The sequence below is a fragment of the Sinocyclocheilus anshuiensis genome, unplaced genomic scaffold, assembly GCF_001515605.1.
Source record: "Sinocyclocheilus anshuiensis isolate Anshui unplaced genomic scaffold, SAMN03320099.WGS_v1.1 scaffold3198, whole genome shotgun sequence".
Lineage (NCBI taxonomy): Eukaryota > Metazoa > Chordata > Actinopteri > Cypriniformes > Cyprinidae > Sinocyclocheilus > Sinocyclocheilus anshuiensis.
The window spans coordinates 52,598-71,253 of NW_015539964.1; the positions used below are offsets into that span (position 1 = coordinate 52,598).

The 18,656-nt window shown below is 38.4% G+C and overlaps 2 protein-coding genes across 7 annotated transcripts in view; both read right to left on the bottom strand.

The window, feature by feature from the left end:
• Positions 1-6,692, bottom strand: part of LOC107687059 (MLX-interacting protein-like) — a 28,531-nt gene extending 21,839 nt beyond the window's left edge. For 3 of the 5 annotated variants that reach the window (XM_016484207.1, XM_016484208.1, XM_016484206.1), the window contains exons 1-5: positions 6,167-6,692; positions 4,180-4,286; positions 4,004-4,089; positions 3,794-3,883; positions 3,663-3,704 (exon numbers count right to left, since the gene is read on the bottom strand). In XM_016484207.1, the coding sequence (XP_016339693.1) occupies positions 3,663-3,704; positions 3,794-3,883; positions 4,004-4,089; positions 4,180-4,286; positions 6,167-6,483 (642 nt within the window). In that variant the 5' untranslated portion in view covers positions 6,484-6,692. The remainder of the gene's footprint in view (positions 1-3,662; positions 3,705-3,793; positions 3,884-4,003; positions 4,090-4,179; positions 4,287-6,166) is intronic. The other 2 variants (XM_016484203.1, XM_016484204.1) reach the window with 2 other exon arrangements.
• Positions 6,693-7,206: 514 nt separating this feature from the next.
• Positions 7,207-15,598, bottom strand: LOC107687060 (uracil-DNA glycosylase-like). 2 transcript variants are annotated; one of them, XM_016484210.1, is made up of 7 exons: positions 15,351-15,598; positions 14,594-14,788; positions 14,415-14,510; positions 11,918-12,015; positions 8,450-8,538; positions 7,697-7,875; positions 7,216-7,567 (listed from the first exon to the last, which is right to left on the bottom strand). In XM_016484210.1, exons 1-7 carry the CDS (start codon positions 15,447-15,449, stop codon positions 7,427-7,429), a joined length of 897 nt encoding a protein of 298 aa, XP_016339696.1. In that variant the 5' UTR covers positions 15,450-15,598; the 3' UTR covers positions 7,216-7,426. The 2 variants fall into 2 exon arrangements, with proteins under 2 accessions (XP_016339695.1, XP_016339696.1); XM_016484209.1 differs by lacking the exon at positions 15,351-15,598 and having other exon boundaries at positions 7,207-7,567; positions 14,594-15,149.
• Between the last annotated feature and the right edge of the window lie 3,058 nt (positions 15,599-18,656).

The following is an 18,656-nucleotide window of genomic DNA, read 5'->3' on the forward strand; positions in this document are numbered from 1 at the left end:
CTGAGTTCTTGTCATATTTTATTACCATTTTCTAAACTATAGCGAATAAACTGTGATAATGTGAGAAATGTTGAAGGTGTCTGAATAAATTTTGGTTTGACTATCTATTTGATAAATGAAGTTAACCAACTAACATTATACATACCCTTTTGGTTTCTGTACCCAATATTTAAAAAATGTACAAATGCAATAAAAATATCGGTATCGGTACTCGGTATCGGCAAGTACCAAAAATAAAAGTATCGTATCGGGCGAGTACTGGAAAAAGTGGTATTGGTGCATCCCTACTTTTTAGTGCACTAAATGAACCAGTTCACCAAATCGAACCGAACCAACTGAAACGGTTCGCGGCTTGAGCAGCAAAGATCTACAAGTTACTCAATCAAAACTAATTTTCGGATGTCTGACAGTCAGTCTGACTCAAAATGAGCCAAAACATACCAGCATATATGATCCTATGAGGAATGAACTCTTTTAGCTCTCCAGCTCCTCCAATAGTCACTGAACTGAGGAAAGAGTTCCAAAAGAGAAAAGGCTTCCAAAGAGCCGCTGATATGTGCATGTGAGTATACACTTGAATGAAGGGGCGAAATTAAAGTTTTTGTGGTTTCTCATGGTTTATGTAAAAAGGGGAGTTGATTAAAGAGTAGGTCATATGGGTTTTTGAAAAATACCTCTTTTGCAGTTTATAACGTATCTATCCTTAAATGAAAACAATCTGCAAAGTTGTTCATCAAAAAAGTGCATGATAAATAAAGATATTGTCTCTTAAAAGAGAGTCGATTCTGAATCGCCTTAACGAGTCGTAATATTTTCGAATCTTTTGCCAGACGTCACTGTATATGTCACTGGGTAACACATTTGCATAATCCCCACCTGCCCGCAAAATATGAACAGAGTCTGACCTGCCCACAAACACTTCCGCTAGTTAGTGTGCTTACATCATGTTGAGAAGACGCTGTGTTCAAAGATACCACAGAAACACAATTCGAACCTTTTGTTGTGTTCATGTCATTTTACCAAGGACTGCTTCTCTAATCTTGGTTTTTATCTTCTTTGGCTTCTTTTATCTTCTTAATCTGGACTAAAAAGCTCTCCGAACCACAACCTGTAAGTACAATTGATACGTTTCGTGTACATTTTCAATTGAGCGCTCAAAATATCAAGTTTTTGTGCTGATATGTGATGTATACCTAGTGCAGCATTAGGTTTCCAGGTAAAGCACGATTAATGTAGAGCATTAGGTTTCCAGGTAAAGCTCGATTAATGTAGACTGACGTTGTTCAGATTACTTAATTTAATAATAAAGAATGTAGTGTCGTGCACAGACTTTATAATCATTGTGAAATTGCGGTTTATTTTGCTGCACCGGCAGTTACAGGGTTAATGCGAGTCGAGTAATGAGAGACGAGCGAGTTACTAACGTATCCACCATCATTGTTTTAAGTGTTCACAGTTTAGCAGCTAAACTATGCATTTAAACCAGTTGTAGGGGACTCCAACACAATATTAGGACACTTTAAAATACCATATGACCTGCTCTTTAAGACTAGTTTATTCACTTTATATGCTTTATACATGTAAAACATCTATGTAATAATGTTGTAAATAATGTACAGTTTCTTGCACAGACCGATCGTTTCACTTCATATGACCTCAATATATCGTCAGGAGCCATGGGTATTAATTCGGTGTTCTTTGATATGCTTTTTTATTCTCAAAAACAGGTAGCCGCTAATTTGCATTTTATGAATCACCAAAATAAAAATATTTTTAAGTTTTCTACCGAATAAAAAAAGTCACCTACATCTTAGATGGCCTGAGGGTGAGTAAATTAACAGCAAATTTTCATTTTTGGGAGAACTATCCCTTTAAAATTCCTTTTGATCTAAAGGCTAAACCAGGGTTTTCCAAACTTTTTTGTCAGCTGAACGCCTTGAAGAGATTTCACATTAATATTAAGAGAATTAAGGACACATTTGTGGTTCTCTGATGTTGATTATTAGTCACATGACACACATTTATTTAAAAATGATACAGGGCTGCTCGATTTGGCCAAAAAATTATATTGTGAATATTTTGTCAATTTGAACTAATTTGACTTTTTTTTTTTCATATGAAAATGTCTCATATTTCTACTGCTGAGACATCCAGACACAAAGAACAACAGACTCCTATACTCCTAAAGGGAAGTTACTTTTTAAGGGTGTTCACACTTGGGTTCAATATTTACAAGAACCAACTAACACTAGAAGGTACAATACAATAATTATGTTTTACATTCTCCGATCAAACCCTCAAGTTTTAAATCCTTGCACATTTTCAGCAGAATATTGGCCAAATGCTGTAATCTTCAATGCACAAAAATGCTGGAAAATTATGCTAATGTGAATGTAAATAAAGTGAACATAGCGCGCATTGCATTTCCTAATGCACATCAAACTCACAGCGCTTGCAGAGATGGAGTTTGTGAGAAGCAGCATTTATACCCTGGGTTAAACCACAGGCAGTGTATACTCAAATCAAGTGAAAGCTGATTTATTTTCAAAATAAAAACCTGTGTGTCCCAAAACCTAAGCTTTAAGCATTTGTGTGGGTAGCCGTGTCTAATATCCTCTTCCAGCTCATGACAAACATCTTCAATGCATTCTTGTCATTCACTACAGGCTTAAACAGATTTTAGAACTGCCATTTGGCTGTAAATAAAACTGACTTCATTCCACATCACTAGCCAGCCAATCGTGATCATCCATGATCTGGCTCTGGGTCTCTCTCTATATAATTTACTAAGTAAACATAAATAAACTATAACTCTCTATATAATATATATAACTCTCTCTATATAATATAACTCTATAACTCTATAAATAAAGTTAATGCAAACTGCTGTCTTTCAAAAGTTTATAATAAAAATTCATCTTAAGACAGTACAGAGTAGGGCTGCACAATAAATCACATGCGATATTTAATGCGCATCTTGTCAGTAAAGCCGCTTCTGTAATCAGCAGTAAATCTCTGGAGATTTACCGCTGATTACAGAACCGGCTTTACTGACAAGATACGTGTTAAATATCGCATGCGATTTATTGTGCAGCCCTAGTACAGAGAGTTTAGACCTTTCCTTCACAGTCTTGTTTTCATTTGTGTAAAATTAAACAATCTACCCTGACTAAACTCTCTTAGGCAGTGCTGATCTCTTTATAGGAATAAATTACAAACTGCAAGTAACAGGAAAGAGATAAAAGAAAAGAAACTCAACAAGTGACGTGACAAGTGACGTGACATGTGGCCAAGTATGGTGACCCATACTTGGAATTAGTGCTCTGCATTTAACCCATCCAAAGTGCACACACACAGCAGTGAACACACACCCGGAGCAGTGGGCAGCCATTTATGCTGCGGCACCCGGGGAGCAGTTGGGGGTTCGGTGCCTTGCTCAAGGGCACCTCAGTCGTGGTATTGAAGGTGGGAGAGAGCGCTGTACATTCACTCCCCCCACCTACAATCCCTGCCGGTACGAGACTCGAACCCACAACCTTTGGGTTACGAGTCCGACTCTCTAACCATTAGGCCACGGCTTCCCCTAATGCCATTACACTTACGCTAAATTACTAACTATACTTCAACTTTATAGTGAACAAAATAAATCCTTTTAAAATTACCTTGAGAAGGCTGGACAGGTCTTCATCTTTGTGATTCTGTAACTATAAATAGAATTTAAACAATACTTTATAAATATCAACTTGGTTATACAGTACTGTTAAAGTTTAATGTAGAGAGCAAATAAACATACTCTTTTCTTGAAATATGTTCTCCATTTATGATATTCTCTGATGACAATTTCAATTCTCCTTTTCCAGTACTTTCCTTCTGTTGCTATTGCCTAGGTAACAGAAAAACAAAGTACCCAAAAAATGAACTATCTCCAAGAAAAAAACAGGAATGAAAGTTTTTAGACATTCAGATCTAAAGATGAAAAAAAAGACACACCAAAAAGACTCACCTCTGTTGGTCGATGTACTCCTGAGTCCATATTGCCATCCAAAGGAGTGACAAAATGGCAAACAGGGTTCTGTCTCTTCTCTACATCTTCAGGAAAGAGCGGCATTGCAGATGGAAATTAACAATCTCATATGTTTTACCATTTCTGAGTGGTATGTGTTTAATTACTGGACTTACATTGTATATACCAGGCTCTCCAAATAGCGTTGTTGAGGCGAATCTTGTCTCTCCACAGCAGCTTGAGGCCTTTGAAATTCTTCCATTTTGGTGACACCAAGCTTCCACTTATGCAAACAAAACAGATATATTACATTTTTTTTAATAGCAAGACACAGGTACACCCATGGTACAAATTTTAGGGCTATCAGATCATGACATTTTGGGTGTTATTAATTGTCACACAAACAGCTGCAACTAACTATTTAACTGCCTGTTTGGTTCATGTCACTTAGCTTACACGTACATTGTACAGAGATACCAAAATATTGCACAAGCACAGAATGACAAATACAATTATTTTTAAATGTTTCTCTTTTGTACCCACTTTACTCAGTCAACCTGAATTTTACAGTAATATTTATTGTTAGACTTTTTTTTTTTTTAGTCTACTGCATTGTTTCATTCCTTGTTATGCTGAATATGTGCAACATCAGTCTTTAAATATCACTAAAATGTTACTAATTTGTTAAAATAAATACTTTATTCTGGTCACATTACCACCTCAGGGAGAAGTCACTTAAAATTATTCAAGAGATACTGTATGTTGTCAATTACTCCTTATTCCAGCAACAGATTTCTTTGGAATATCACTGTACAGGCAAAATGTGTCACTCTGCAATGTTAATAAACAAAATGAGTTCAATTTTGGATAAAAACATTTTAATAATTTAACCTTATCTTTTAGAATTAAACTTTTTACTCTAAAACCAAAGCTGCACCATTGCTTGAAAAATAAAATCACAAATACAATTATGGGCGGTCAAAATAATCAAATCATCATAAAAAGTGTTTTGTTCTCTTTGCACGTATAATTCATTCATAAGCAAAATAATAATTTTCTTTTCTATGCTGCTGCTGTGAAGTTGTCTAGTAAATGTCTCCCTCTTACTTTGTATAACTTATTAATCCTTGCATAATTTTCTAGGTGTGTCCACATAATGTCACCCAAAAAGTGACAATTCTGTCACCATTAATGCACTCTCAATTATTATCAAAAATAATGTAAACAGGCTTGTTCACGCAAGATATTTTAAAGGGGTCATATGATGCGATTTCAAGTTTTCCTGCAGACTGGGCTTGTCGGAAGATGGGACTTTGTAGAAAACGAAGCGTTTGAGAGAGGCGGGGCATAGAGGACCTACAATAATGTACAGTATTTGAAAAATAATGTGTTTTTTGAACATTAAAGCATGTCAACATATTCTGTTACACCAAATAATGATCTTTAAAAAAGCATCATATGACCCCTTTAAAAGTGGTCCATGTAACTTTCTAGATATACATCATTTTAAATTTTATTATAACGAAATATATGTATATACACACACATATATAAGAAATTAAAATCATAAAAGATGTATTCAAGTCATTGCATTTATTAATAATTAATATTTCTTAATAAATTAACAGACCCGAAACAAGAAATGTGCGTCACGATATTTCTAGTCACTCTTCACCTTTATTTGCAAATACACGGCTGTTTTAAGTATCCGTTTGTGTAGTTGGTTGCCAAGATTGGACGGGGTAATTTTTTACACTTCCTGACAAAACAGGCGTCTAATATATAGGGTGGATTAGAGAGGGCCACTTGTTGTAATTATTTGTCTTTACTAACGCTAGTGTAGTGCGTTTTTAACGTAACTAGAAGTACGTAGAACTTTGGTTGATACTTTTGTAACTGTGAGCAACAAAAACAAACCAACAACTGTCGGCTGTTAAACAGCTTGCTAAAACTCATTACGCATCACCAACAATACCATCACAAATGGGTGTTTCCATCTCATGACTAGAGAATTAAATGCGTACTAGTTTGTCTAGAAACTTTCGGCCCAGCTAGCAGCGCGCTAATATCTTTATAGGATTGATGGAATAATATTTACTGTGGTCCATCCAACTGGAGCTCAAACAGATTGCAAATCGATCTTTTGTTTACTACCCAACCCACCTGTAGGCAAGCGTCATGCACTCAAAGAGCTTCGTCAGGGAAGCATCAATAGAGAAATGCGACGTGCTAGTCTTTCCGAAGTGATACGTCTGGCAGGTTTGTTTATTTACAGTGTCGAAGTCGTAACCTTTCTTTGAGGGGGGGTGATCGGTATGAGGATAAGACACCATAAAATGACCGCTGTGGATGATCTGCGACTCGCGTCCTTCTGATTTCTTAAACGAAATAGTCGACTCCTCTGCGTCAGAGTCGTCGTCTTGCTCTTGCTTGATTATCATCGTGGACCGTCGGTATTGCCAGGTCTCTCGAGTAGCCATATTAAAAAGTACGCGCTGGACTTGTAGCAGTGCTGATAATTCACATTACACGACACGTCCTTCGTCCATTAGTAACTGGATTTAGTGATATTATTTTAGAAGTTGTTTAAATGTCCCGACTTTCCCGCACACCCCCAGCATTAGCCGCAATGCTATCACTCCTAACTTGAAGAGATTTGATATACTCTAAGACGGTCGCTGCGTTGCGATGACAGAAGCGCGCGCGATTGGTTGTCTCGAGAGCACACCCACTAACACCGGGAAACACCAATCATGATTCAGCTCTGGAAACACTATGAGAAGGGTGTTCCTGCACAACCGGAGGCTGCAGTTTCAGGACCGCAGTTCTAGGACCCTATTCTTTTGTAACAGCGCCACCATAGGCTTCAACTCCTGAGAGAGATAAAAAAAAGAGAGCGAGAGGGAGGGAGAATTAAATAAGAAACATTTTCTTTAACATGTTTAACTCTGTAATATATATTTCTGATTTAACACGTATGCACTGTTGGGGTTATGCGGGCAGCAACTGTGCAAGTCTGTCAAAACGGTGTTCTTCGGTGAAATACTTGTTTAGCGGTAATGTTGCTTTTAAACACATAGGTAAAATAGAACCCATCCTATTTAAAATTACACCATCAACACAAAGTGCACATAACATTCCGTAGAAAAATAGTTTATTGTGTTAACAGGCATAACAAAAACATTAACTGTTAGTGTTGTACATTTAAAACGACATCAATAACATCTAAAAGGAAAACACGAAAAAGTAGATGGAAAATGGACAGAACTTAAAAGTAAAATAAACCAAAAACGTATCTTGAAAAGAAGAAATATGTATTCAGAACGAAGGTATGGATCATTTTGGAAGGAAATGAACATAAAAAACAAAGGTTACTTTTGAAACAGGGGAGAACATTCCATCTACAATCGCAAATGTAGACCATCACAAAGCTTTCCAATCAATGGGCTTCTTTCCCGATTTCTTCAGCAGTTCATTGGTCTTTGAGAAATGTTTACATCCAAAGAAGCCACGGTGAGCAGATAGTGGCGAGGGGTGGACTGTTTGCAGAACATGGTGTCGTTTCTACAAGTCAACAATCAGAAAACGATGTCTTACTGCCTGTTTGGAATACTTATTGGACCTACTGAAATACGTTTATATATTTAAGCTGGAAATTATTTCATTTATAAACAAAAAAATCACACAATATACCTTGTCGATGGCAGCCCCCTTCTTTTGCGCATAAGAGCCCCAGAGAATAAAAACAAGACCCTGCATGTTAGTGCTGAGCCAGTGTATCACAGCGTCAGTGAAAGTCTCCCACCCCTTGTCTTTGTGAGAGTTGGCCTGGTGTGCGCGCACAGTCAGCACAGCGTTCAGCAACAGAACTCCTACGAAAGACATTCAAGAAGAAATGTCACTGAGCACATTAACATGCACAAGAAAATTAGCTTATATGCCTATGAGGAAAAAAAAGGACATGACTTCAGAATTAGCATACATTCATTCAAATGTAAGTCATGGATTTTAATGGGACTGGCCAACATTTTCACATGATTTGCTAAAGTTTCAGCACCTGATAACATTTCATCCAGGTAGAAGTGCCATTTTGTGTCCTCACTTTAAAATTTAAAATGATGGCTGAATCAGACATTTGTCTATCCACTAACTTACAAAATGGCCACACTGGCAGAGACTAACTGCTGGATAATGGATAAATTAAAGGCAACTGTCAACTTAGATGAATTGCGAAAAGAACAACTGGTCATTGCAAATGAATGGCATCATACGCTGGTTCAATGCTCCTGATGGAGGGTCAAAATATCTTAATTTCTGTTCCGAAGATGAATGAAGGTTTGGAACGTCATGAGGGTGAGTAGGCCTAATTAATGACAGAATTTTCATTTTTGGGTGAACTATCCCTTTAACATGTAACATGAAGAGGAGAAAGTAGGGGATGCACACCTTGCTTTGCCCATCCTGTAAGATCTCCGTGACCAGGTTGCTCAAAGCCTTTGATGTCTGAAGCCAGTTCTTTAAAGATGTTCACCAAGCTGTGAACAGCAAAAGTGTCATAAAATCACTGTATCGAAAAACAAACAATCATCTAACCCCTATAATAATTTGTAACATCCTCGTGCTTACTGTATATGCTCAGTGACTTTTAAAAGAAAAGAGATTTTGATTAGCAGGACAAAGGCCTGTAAACGTAAGCTGCTAGAATATAATTTGTCACTCAGTGGTTGTCCTATTACTCTCATTGTCTTCTACAGTTAAGAACTTGAGTGTTATGTTTGACAGGAATCTGCCTTTGATTGCCTTTCTCAACCTGGAGGTTTTATCTCAAGGACACCAGGTCCTTCTAGATCCAGCCTTACTCCTGATGGATTTTATAAAGCCTAAACCTACTGTACATCCACCTCATCTGTAAATCTGGAACTCAAAAGACACTTAATTGTTAGTCCTAACAATACAGTAACATAGCTAGCCAATGCTAAGAGTATGTTTAGACCAGGGTTCCTCAATAGGCGGCCTGCGGGCCACATCTGGCTCATAAGAGAAAAATGTTTTGCCTGCGCTAATTTCAAATAATGTGGCATGAAAATTCAAATGCAGCATCAGAAAGCGACATTAAACTTACATAGTGTCTACACCGGACGCGAGCGGCGCGACGCAACAAGATACAATAGAACCCATTATAATCTGTGATGCTGACCTACACTACACGTGGCGCGACATGACAAGTGAGTAGCTGATACCATCTTTGTTATGGAATACACATGTTGGTTCACATTGAGTTGACAATTTAAACATACCACAAGTTTGCTTAAATTTATTTTCAAGATCTGAGGTAAAATATTTATTGTTGCTTTCAGTATGGCTATAAAGATTAACGCAAAATATTCAAACTCACATTAGACACTTGTGACGGAAATGAACTACGAAGCCCAAAATGCAATGCATCAAGTGGGAGGAGTCAGTAGGTTGAAGGAAATGGAGAAATCAAATCCATTTAGATACAGGTGTGTGTGCACGTGAGAGTGAGTTGTGTCCGCTGGCCCGAGAGTACGAGTTTTCGTTTGCTGAGACAAGAGTAAGAAGTTTGAACTGCCTGGAGATTGTAGACGTTTAAAATGTGCAAAACACAAAACGACAAGACTGGAGATGACCGTATTATGAAAGCTTTGTTCGCTGCGCTGCAGAGGAGGGCTTGGATTCTACAATTCCTGCAAGCTGCTCCTTTCCTCGTGGTGTCTGGGGCGTACGAAAGCTGAATCATCAGACAGGAAGTGCTGTGAAGTAAAGCCGCCGACAATGAAACTACAAGACTGAAGATTACCGTGTTACAGGAGTTGCGCTGGCTGCACAGTGGACGAGTGTTCGGATGTTTGCTACAGCACTCATTTATCAGCTGTGTTTGAACTACGCGGAATTGGAACGCTGTACCTTTGAGTGAGTTCGTGTTGTCTTGGCTGGACCTCAAATCCACTGTCTATGCGTTGGACTCCAGGTAGGCCTTGAACAGTTCATTCATCTACCTCAACGAAGCTATCTAATCATCAATGACTCTCAGAAAAGAGGGGTCTAACAGACATCTAACACACACACACACACACACACACACACACACACACACAAACATCAATCATTTTTCCCATGAACCCTCCATTTAAGAACACAAACACTCAAAAGAGTCATCAGAACTGTTGAAAGAACCATATGTTGATGTGTTATGAATTAATGCGATATGAGTTTATGTTATGTTGGGTTGCTTCAATTATGGACTTTGAGACTTGATGCATCGAAGTACTGTGTTGGAATATTTATCGATGTTGTCTTGATAGCTATTGATGACTCGTGTATTATTCTCCCTCATTTGAAAGACGTTTGTGATACCTTGATGCTAACCTCTATGGTGAACTAATTCATGAGATGGTTTATTTTTGGTTGTTTATTGGTTGTGTACTTTAACATGCTTTGAATAAGCAAGGGATATTGGAAAAAGAAATAAGCCCCTTTGAGTTAAATAAAAGAGTGAAAAAGGAAAGGAAAAAAAAAAAGAGTTTTGCAATTGTAAGAGTGCGGTTATTTTGTTTTTTAATGTTCTGTGAAGTGTGATTTGAGTTAACGGGCAAAGCTAGAATCACTACGTCACACACTTTTAACACTGAATAAAGCACATAGTAATTACCTGAGATTATCACTGTCATAGTTTGTGTTGTTTCAGCCGCGACGTCACAGAAAATAATACCGTTTCTAAAACAGAATCCCGTGTCGCTGTGGCGGGTGGTTAGGACAAAAAAAACTACATGGAAAAGATACTTTTTATTGCGTCCCGTCTGGTTGGGACACGGTGTTACAGTTTGATCCCCCCCAAAAATCTAATAATAAAAATATTAATGCTGACAGATCTAATAATTGATTCTGCCATTAGGGGAAGTGGAGAGAAGAGATCCAGTCTGGATCTAAATGCAAAAATGTCCACAATTGTTTGAATAAAACAGACTACTGGGGGGGGGGAGAATATATATATATATATACAGTATATATATATTTTTTAATTTGATTAAGTTAGATTATTTTAATATAAAAATAAAATAACTATTCGATAGACAGATAGATAGATAAATAACTTGAACGGCAAAATTATTTCATATAAACAGGAACTTTTATTTTGAAATATACACAAGCAAAAAGAGCTTAAACTTAATGTATGCTTCACAGCAACACCCTATTAAATGCACCGCACTTCTAAATGAGGGTGAGATGCAAACAGCACATTCCCATGATGCTTTACAACATGGGCAGCCAATAAGATTTAGAGTTGTGCTAAGACACTTCAATAAATGTTGCATTGTTGTTTTATTTAGCCTTAATTTACGAAAAGTAATTGAGGAACCCTGGTTTAGACTGTATTGCTAAAGGTGGGGCGTCCAATCCTGATTCAGCAGGGACACGGTCCTTTAGAGCTTACCTCCAAACCTAATTAAACACTCATGAACCAGCTAATCAAGGTCTTCAGGATTACTAAAACTTTTCAGGCAAGTGTGTTGGATCAAAACTTAGATACTAGGCTTCCAGGGGCAGGACTGGACACCCCTAAACAAAGGAGAACTGAGTGTAGTCTTTTTTTCTTCCTGTATTTAACAAAAAAATTACGTTTTTTTTTTCTTCTGGCTTGCTGACAAGCTAAAGAAGGGCCGCAAAACTTCCTGCAGAGCTTAGCTTCAACCCTAATTGAAAACTGTGGGCTTTGGCCCTCCAGGGAACTGAATTTTGCCCATGAACTAAAGAAAATAATTTATACTATGAAAATAGTATTTGATACATATCAAAATAAGGTACTCCAGTCTGTAAAGCTGCTTTGAAATTATGTGTATTGTGAAAAGCATTATAAAAATAAACCCCGACTTGATGACTGCATGGCAATACCTTGGTGGAGGTGGCACAGGCCTCTGCACGCTGAAACAAAGCCCATGAGCCTGGTTAGGTCCATGATAAGGATCCTGGCCAAGAATCACAACCTTTACCTACCATCACAAGAAAAATATTATTATTATATTCTTAGAAAACCATGCAGTAATTTAAGAGCAAATAAACATCTTGGCATGTTTTGAACAGAATTTTGTACAAATGAAATAAATTACTCAAGGCAACTCTCTAGAGTGTCCCAAATGGAACAGCAACAACAATGGTATTTGGTATCAGGTGGTATTTGGAGACATATCCACCTGCAGAACCAGTCATACAGAACAGTGGTTTCTGACCAGCAGTATCAGAATGAACATTATGGCAGAGATGATTCTTGTTCTAGAAATCATTTGATTAGACAATTAATATTTAGAAATAATTATTTCCGAATATTCCAGTTTGACTACACTGACACTATCGGATGAGAGAACAAAATCAGAATTGAACCGAGTTAGATAATGACACCACTGACTTCTGTAGAGCTGCTTTAAAGTTGAATTTGTTTCATAACTGATTAACTTGATTTGTTCCTAACTGTCATTTTTGAATGCATATATCTTTTAATAACGAACTATCAATGTTTAGAATTACACTAGCATACAGACCCAGACAGCAAACCTCCAAGATGTCTGTTAAATTGATAGTTCACCCAAAAAGAAAATCTTGACATAATTCACTCACCCTTAAAGAGTTAGTTCACCTAAAAATGAAAATTCTGTCATTAATTACTCACCCTCATGTCATTCCAAACCCATTAGACCTTTGTTCATCTTTGGAACACAAATTAAGATATTTCTGATAAAATCTGAGAGCTCTCAGACCCTGAATAGACAGCAACGCAACTGTAATATTTCCAGGTCCAGAAACGAAGCAAGGACATCGGTAAAACAGTCCATGTGACATCAGTGGCTCAACTTCAATTTTGCAAAGCTACGAGAATACTTTTTAACTTTATTCAACAATTCTTCTCCCCCAGTTACCGTCTTCTGCCATTTTGAAGAGTACCTTGTGCGCGCTTTCAGTGGCTCAACTTCAATTTTGCAAAGCTACGAAAAACAAAAATAACAAAAATAACTTAATGTATTCAACAATTCTTCGTAATCAGCGTTGTTTATATTCAGCATGCGCACTTTCTCTTGAAAGTAAACATAACTGATTAAGTTGATTGTGTTCTGGAGAAAGCGCGCACAAGGTACTCTTCAAAATGGCAGAAGACGGTAACTGGGGGAGAAGAATTGTTGAATAAAGTTATTTTTGTTTTTCGTAGCTTTGCAAATTTGAAGTTGAGCCACTGATGTCACATGGACTGTTTTACCGATGTCCTTGCTATGCTATGTTGCTGTCTATGGGAGGGTCAGAGAGCTCTCAGAATTAATCAAAAATATCTTAATTTGTGTTCTGAAGATGAACAAAGGTCTTAGGGGTTTTGAACAACATGAGGTTGAGTAATTAATGACAGAATTTTCATTTTGGGGTGAGCTATGCCTTTAAGTTGTTCCAAACCTGTATGACTGTTTCTTCAGCAGATTTTCTTTTATGTTTCTCAGAAGTCAGTCAGTCAGGCAGGTTTGAAACAATATGAGAGTAAGTAAATAATGTCAATTTCCATTTTTGGGTGAACTATCACCTTAATAAGCATGTCATTTCGTGGGGAAGTTGTGGCCTAATGGTTAGAGTCGGACTCGTAACCCAAAGGTTGCGGGTTCGAGTCTTGTACCGGCAGGGATTGTAGGTGGGGGGAGTGAATGTACAGCGCTCTCTCCCACCTTCAATACCACGACTGAGGTGCCCTTGAGCAAGGCACCGAACCCCCAACTGCTCCCCGGGCGCTGCAACATAAATGGCTGCCTACTGCTCCAGGTGTGTGTTCACGGTGTGTGTGTGTTCACTGCTGTGTGTGTGCACTTTGGATGGGTTAAATGCAGAGCACTAATTCCGAGTATGGGTCACCATACTTGGCCACATGTCACGTCACTTAATTTGGAATCTGATAAACTGATTTTTTTAAAGCAGTTTTACATACATTCTAAATCATAAACATCTTAAAGACATTTTCTAAATGTCTGTTTAACAACTGACTGGACATGTTTCAGAAAAATACTGCTGATGAGCAAATATACAAAAATGCATCTTCAAGCTGAAAATGTGAACATCAAATTAGTTCTCCACAATCATAGGCCTATATGTGCAATGAGGGGATGACCGTAAAGCTAATAAACATAAAAAAACAACTAAACATCATGGGGTCTTTACAAGTAAAAGTAAGAACATAAGCACTGTGTGCAAGCTATGCTCCTGTACGACCATCTTTATGTGCACCTATAATGTAATCTGTCAAAAAAAAAGAGCCATTGGCTTTGTGGTCACTTTTTTGTCTCGAGCTTTGCTAGGGATAATAGGCCAGAAAACAACCAATGATTTTGACCTGCCTAACATATGAACACGACACCCAACTTACATCTTTTATGTCACATGTTTGTGTCCAGGTAAAAACTTCATTTTCAGGTGGATAGATGGTGTGTTTTTGCCTCTCCTCTGCAACAAATGACATTAACTGCGAAAGAGAAACACTATTGTATCACTCTTCATTTTAGAAAGTTGAAAATAAAAATAGTTTTTCATGTGTTAGTTACTTACTGATTTAAAGTAGGGCTTCCCGAATTCTGCGTTGAGCGCTTTCTTCCAGCTCTCTCCAATCCCGTTCGGTACAGCTTGGTTTGCAGCGAGCCTTTCCAGAGCCGCCTTCTTGTTTTTGGATATCCGTTCAACTTGCTCAGGACTCAGAGACAGTGAGGATGTAACATCGTCGCGCTCCAACTTTCGTTTTTTCCCCTGAGACAATATTTGAATACATTTGGTTGAACTCCGTGTTCGCTTGGCAAAAAGACGGGACATTTGTACATTTAAAAACCTAATGCAAGCTATGTTGGAAAACATTGCTTATTTATTATATCTTAGGATGCTTTCTCAAAATGCATGAGAGTTTTGATGCCAACTTGTAGCGTGAATTACACGCAAATGATACGATAATCCTTTAGCGATTTACCACGTGGTGCATTCGAGGTCATATTCAAGAAAATCTTAGTTATATACAACTAAACTAACAGACGTTAAATGATTTCGTTTACACTGTCTCAACACGTTTTCGCAGTAAGTTGTTTGAAATAATCTGCACTAGCTTTTGTTTAGGCAAGTGACGTAACACTACTTCCGGAATTGTGTAAACTTTAGCGGGAAGGATAAAATAGCGAGGTTTTAATCAGAGCCAATTCTATTTGCTAAATAAATGACAACATGTTCAACAGATAAATAAAACACAGCCACTTTCATTAATAATTCCCGCGAAACGTGTACGCATATCCAGTCGTGCCAGAATAAAGCGTATTTTACTCACATGATCTCTTGCATCCCCTGGGCATGTATGTATCTCGTCCAGATTTCTTTTTTTGGTCATTGGCGAAAAAAATGAGGTGATACTTTTCTGTCCAATCATTTCCACAAATAAAATGATTATTTAAACGAAACAAACTTGAAAAGAACAATACTGTAGGTATGGACGCGTGATAGTGTTTGAAGAGCTGCTGTAACTCCCGCCAGCTAGACGTCTGTGACGTAGATTACGTGAGGGCGTAACATTTTCAACTTGTGTAGGGTGACAAGATAATGGTTGTTACATTCAAAACTTCACATAAATGCTACTCTTGTGACAGCACACTTTATATTGAATATAGAGGGCTCTGTGACGATTGAACATGTTTCAATTTGCCAACACATTTGGAACCTACCTAGTTATGTACCTCTCAGGGGCCTGTGTTCAGGGGAAATCTGAATAAAAACTTTTAATATTTTTCTTTATTACAACACAAACTCTTATATTCAGTTTGCTCTTGGTATATACATAAATGCACATTTTTAGGTGAGAATCCTGTACTGTCAATTCTTTTGGTAGACTATAATTATGTCCACAATGGGCAAAAAAATAAAAAAAAAACGTTTAATGTTTAGCCTCATATAAATGTTTTTCTCTAGCTTTTGGCTTTTGTATTATTTATTTATTTCTGTTGCTCTTATTGTAGGCCTACATGTTGGTATAGTATAATGTAAGTTGATTTTGGCATAAATAATAAAAAAGTTTGTGTAGGGTGGTCGTGGCCTAACGAGTCTCGTACCGGCAGGGATTGTAGGTGGGGGGAGTGAATGTACAGCACTCTCTCCCACCTTCAATACCACGACTGAGGTGCCCTTGAGCAAGGCACCGAACCCCCAGCTGCTCCCCGGGCGCCGCAGCAAAAAATGGCTGCCCACTGCTCCTGGTGTGTGTTCACGGTGTGTGTGTGTTCACTGCTGTGTGTGTGCACTTTGGATGGGATAAATGCAGAGCACTAATTCCGAGTATGGGTCACCATACTTGGCCACATGTCACATCACTTTTTCACTTTGTATGGCTATCATGTTTTTGCACCGTTTATTTTGTTCTGTAACTTTGTTATGTGTTACTATTATTAATATAACTTAATAATGATGATTATTAATTCTTTGATAAGAGATAATCGCACAAGCAGAGGAAAGAGAGAACTGAAAACGAAGAAAAGGGAGGAGAGATAGCATTGCGCCGTGAAAGAACCCTGCAGGGACACAAGACAAGATAATATGAAAAGTAAAAGAGAGGCATTTCAACATAACCACAGCGACCCTGTGTGGTCACTTGTGAATCAAACATTCCAGCAAACCCCGTAACCAAATGCTCTTCCCATCTCCCAACAAAGTTTAATTGTTTTCTCAAATGTGATCATAATTGTCAAAATTATGTGAGTATGATTACCCACATAACATATACTGCCACGGAATAACATATAGGCATATTGTAGGCTACCATACACTTTTTTTCCTTACACACACACAAAAAAAGAACATTCTTGTTCACTCCCATTGTTTTCCACATATTGAGCAGCACATACAGGAGAAAATGTTTTACTATTTTGAACAAAGGCTAGGAACAAAAATAGCCTATTTCACACAAACTTAAAATGAAAGAAAAATAGATAGCCTATAGTGTTCAAAGCGGACATGAAAATTATTTAGCACTTCTGTTAGATGTTATTAGAACAGAAAAGACTACAATTAGAACTCATTAAAAATAATAAAAAAATTAAGCTAGTCATAAGAAAATGTGTAGCATACTCAAGCCACTTGGTTTGATATTCTATATTTATAATTCAGGTGTGGTTTATGGTTTAAATAGGCTAATTTCCTTTTGTAAAAATGAAAGAAAGAAAAAACATTAATAACAACAATACATAAAACAGACAATCCCTCATAGAAAAACCAGTAAAGCGAGAAGCAATAATTAGAAGTCAACGTTGAAGGTATGAAAGTGTTAAACAAAAACAAACACTGACTTTTGACTTCTGGTCCTTTCTGATATTGTCTTTCAGTATCCGATAGGCTACAAGAATAGCCGTGTATTGGTAAGGTTAATTTTTTATGAAATAAACATTTAACTAGCCTATACCTTCCATAAATCATTTATCACTGAGAGCTTACAAAACCAGTAAAATACACCTTTCCCCTATAGATGTTCATTTGCCTGGAGTGTTTGTGTTACAGCAGTAGCCTAATAGCCTGTACTTGTCACTGTCAATAGGCTTTAAATATCAAAGCGTCTGAAATGGCCTATGTGTATTCTACATGTGTTGGACTAGATTATATAGTAGAAGGGGTCAGATTTTTTGTGGAGTCTGCCTTGAAATTATCGGAAAGAGATCATCTTTACCCAAAAGGTTGCACATAGGCCTATTAGCCTATATTGACGTGGTTAAAAAAAAAAAACTAATTTTTTGACGTGGTCGAATTTTGACCTGAAAGTGATTCATTCGTCGTAGGCTACACCGCTTTTAATCCGAACAAGTAATATTATCCTTAGATAATAATATGTCCCTGGATATTACAAAAACGCATCAAGAACAGGCAAATACTCTAAAATAGATAGATGGATGGATGGATTCTCAGGGATCAGGGAGCTCAGGAGGTAATGGCGGATCAGGGGACTCAGGAGGCCATGGCAGATCCTCCGTGGCCTTAGCTGGCTCGGCCACGTGTATATGCCCCCCCCCGCCAAAATTTCTTGGGGAAAACTAGGAATTCTGGAGGGCACTCTGGAAGAGATTCAGAGACTGGTGCCCTCCTTGGGCTAAGCACAGGGACAGAAGCCCTACGCGGGCTATGCTCGGGAACTGGAGCCCTCCGTGGGCTAAACGGGGAATCAGGAGCCCTCCCTGGGCTAAACTTGGGGGATCAGGAGCCCTCCCTGGGCTAAACTTGGGGGATCAGGAGCCCTCCCTGGGCTAAACTTGGGGGATCAGGAGCCCTCCCTGGGCTAAACTTGGGGGATCAGGAGCCCTCCCTGGGCTTAACGGGGGATCAGGAGCCCGCCCTGGGCTTAACGGGGGATCAGGAGCCCGCCCTGGGCTTAACGGGGGATCAGGAGCCCGCCCTGGGCTTAACGGGGGATCAGGAGCCCGCCCTGGGCTTAACGGGGGATCAGGAGCCCTCCCTGGGCTTAACGGGGGATCAGGAGCCCTCCCTGGGCTTAACGGGGGATCAGGAGCCCTCCCTGGGCTTAACGGGGGATCTGGGAAGCGCTTACGAGGTGCTGGCACTGGAGGGAGCTCTGGAGGAGCAGGCACAGCAAGGCGCTTTC

Coding starts and splice junctions, on each gene's coding strand:
- LOC107687060 (XM_016484209.1), bottom strand. CDS start 14,893: ATGTTTTCCAACATAGCTTGCATTAGGTTTTTAAATGTACAAATGTCC. Junction 12,016..14,414: donor AAACATGTGACATAAAAGAT/GTAAGTTGGGTG, acceptor TTGTGATGGTAG/GTAAAGGTTGTGATTCTTGG. Junction 8,539..11,917: donor CCTGTGCCACCTCCACCAAG/GTATTGCCATGC, acceptor TGCTGTTCACAG/CTTGGTGAACATCTTTAAAG.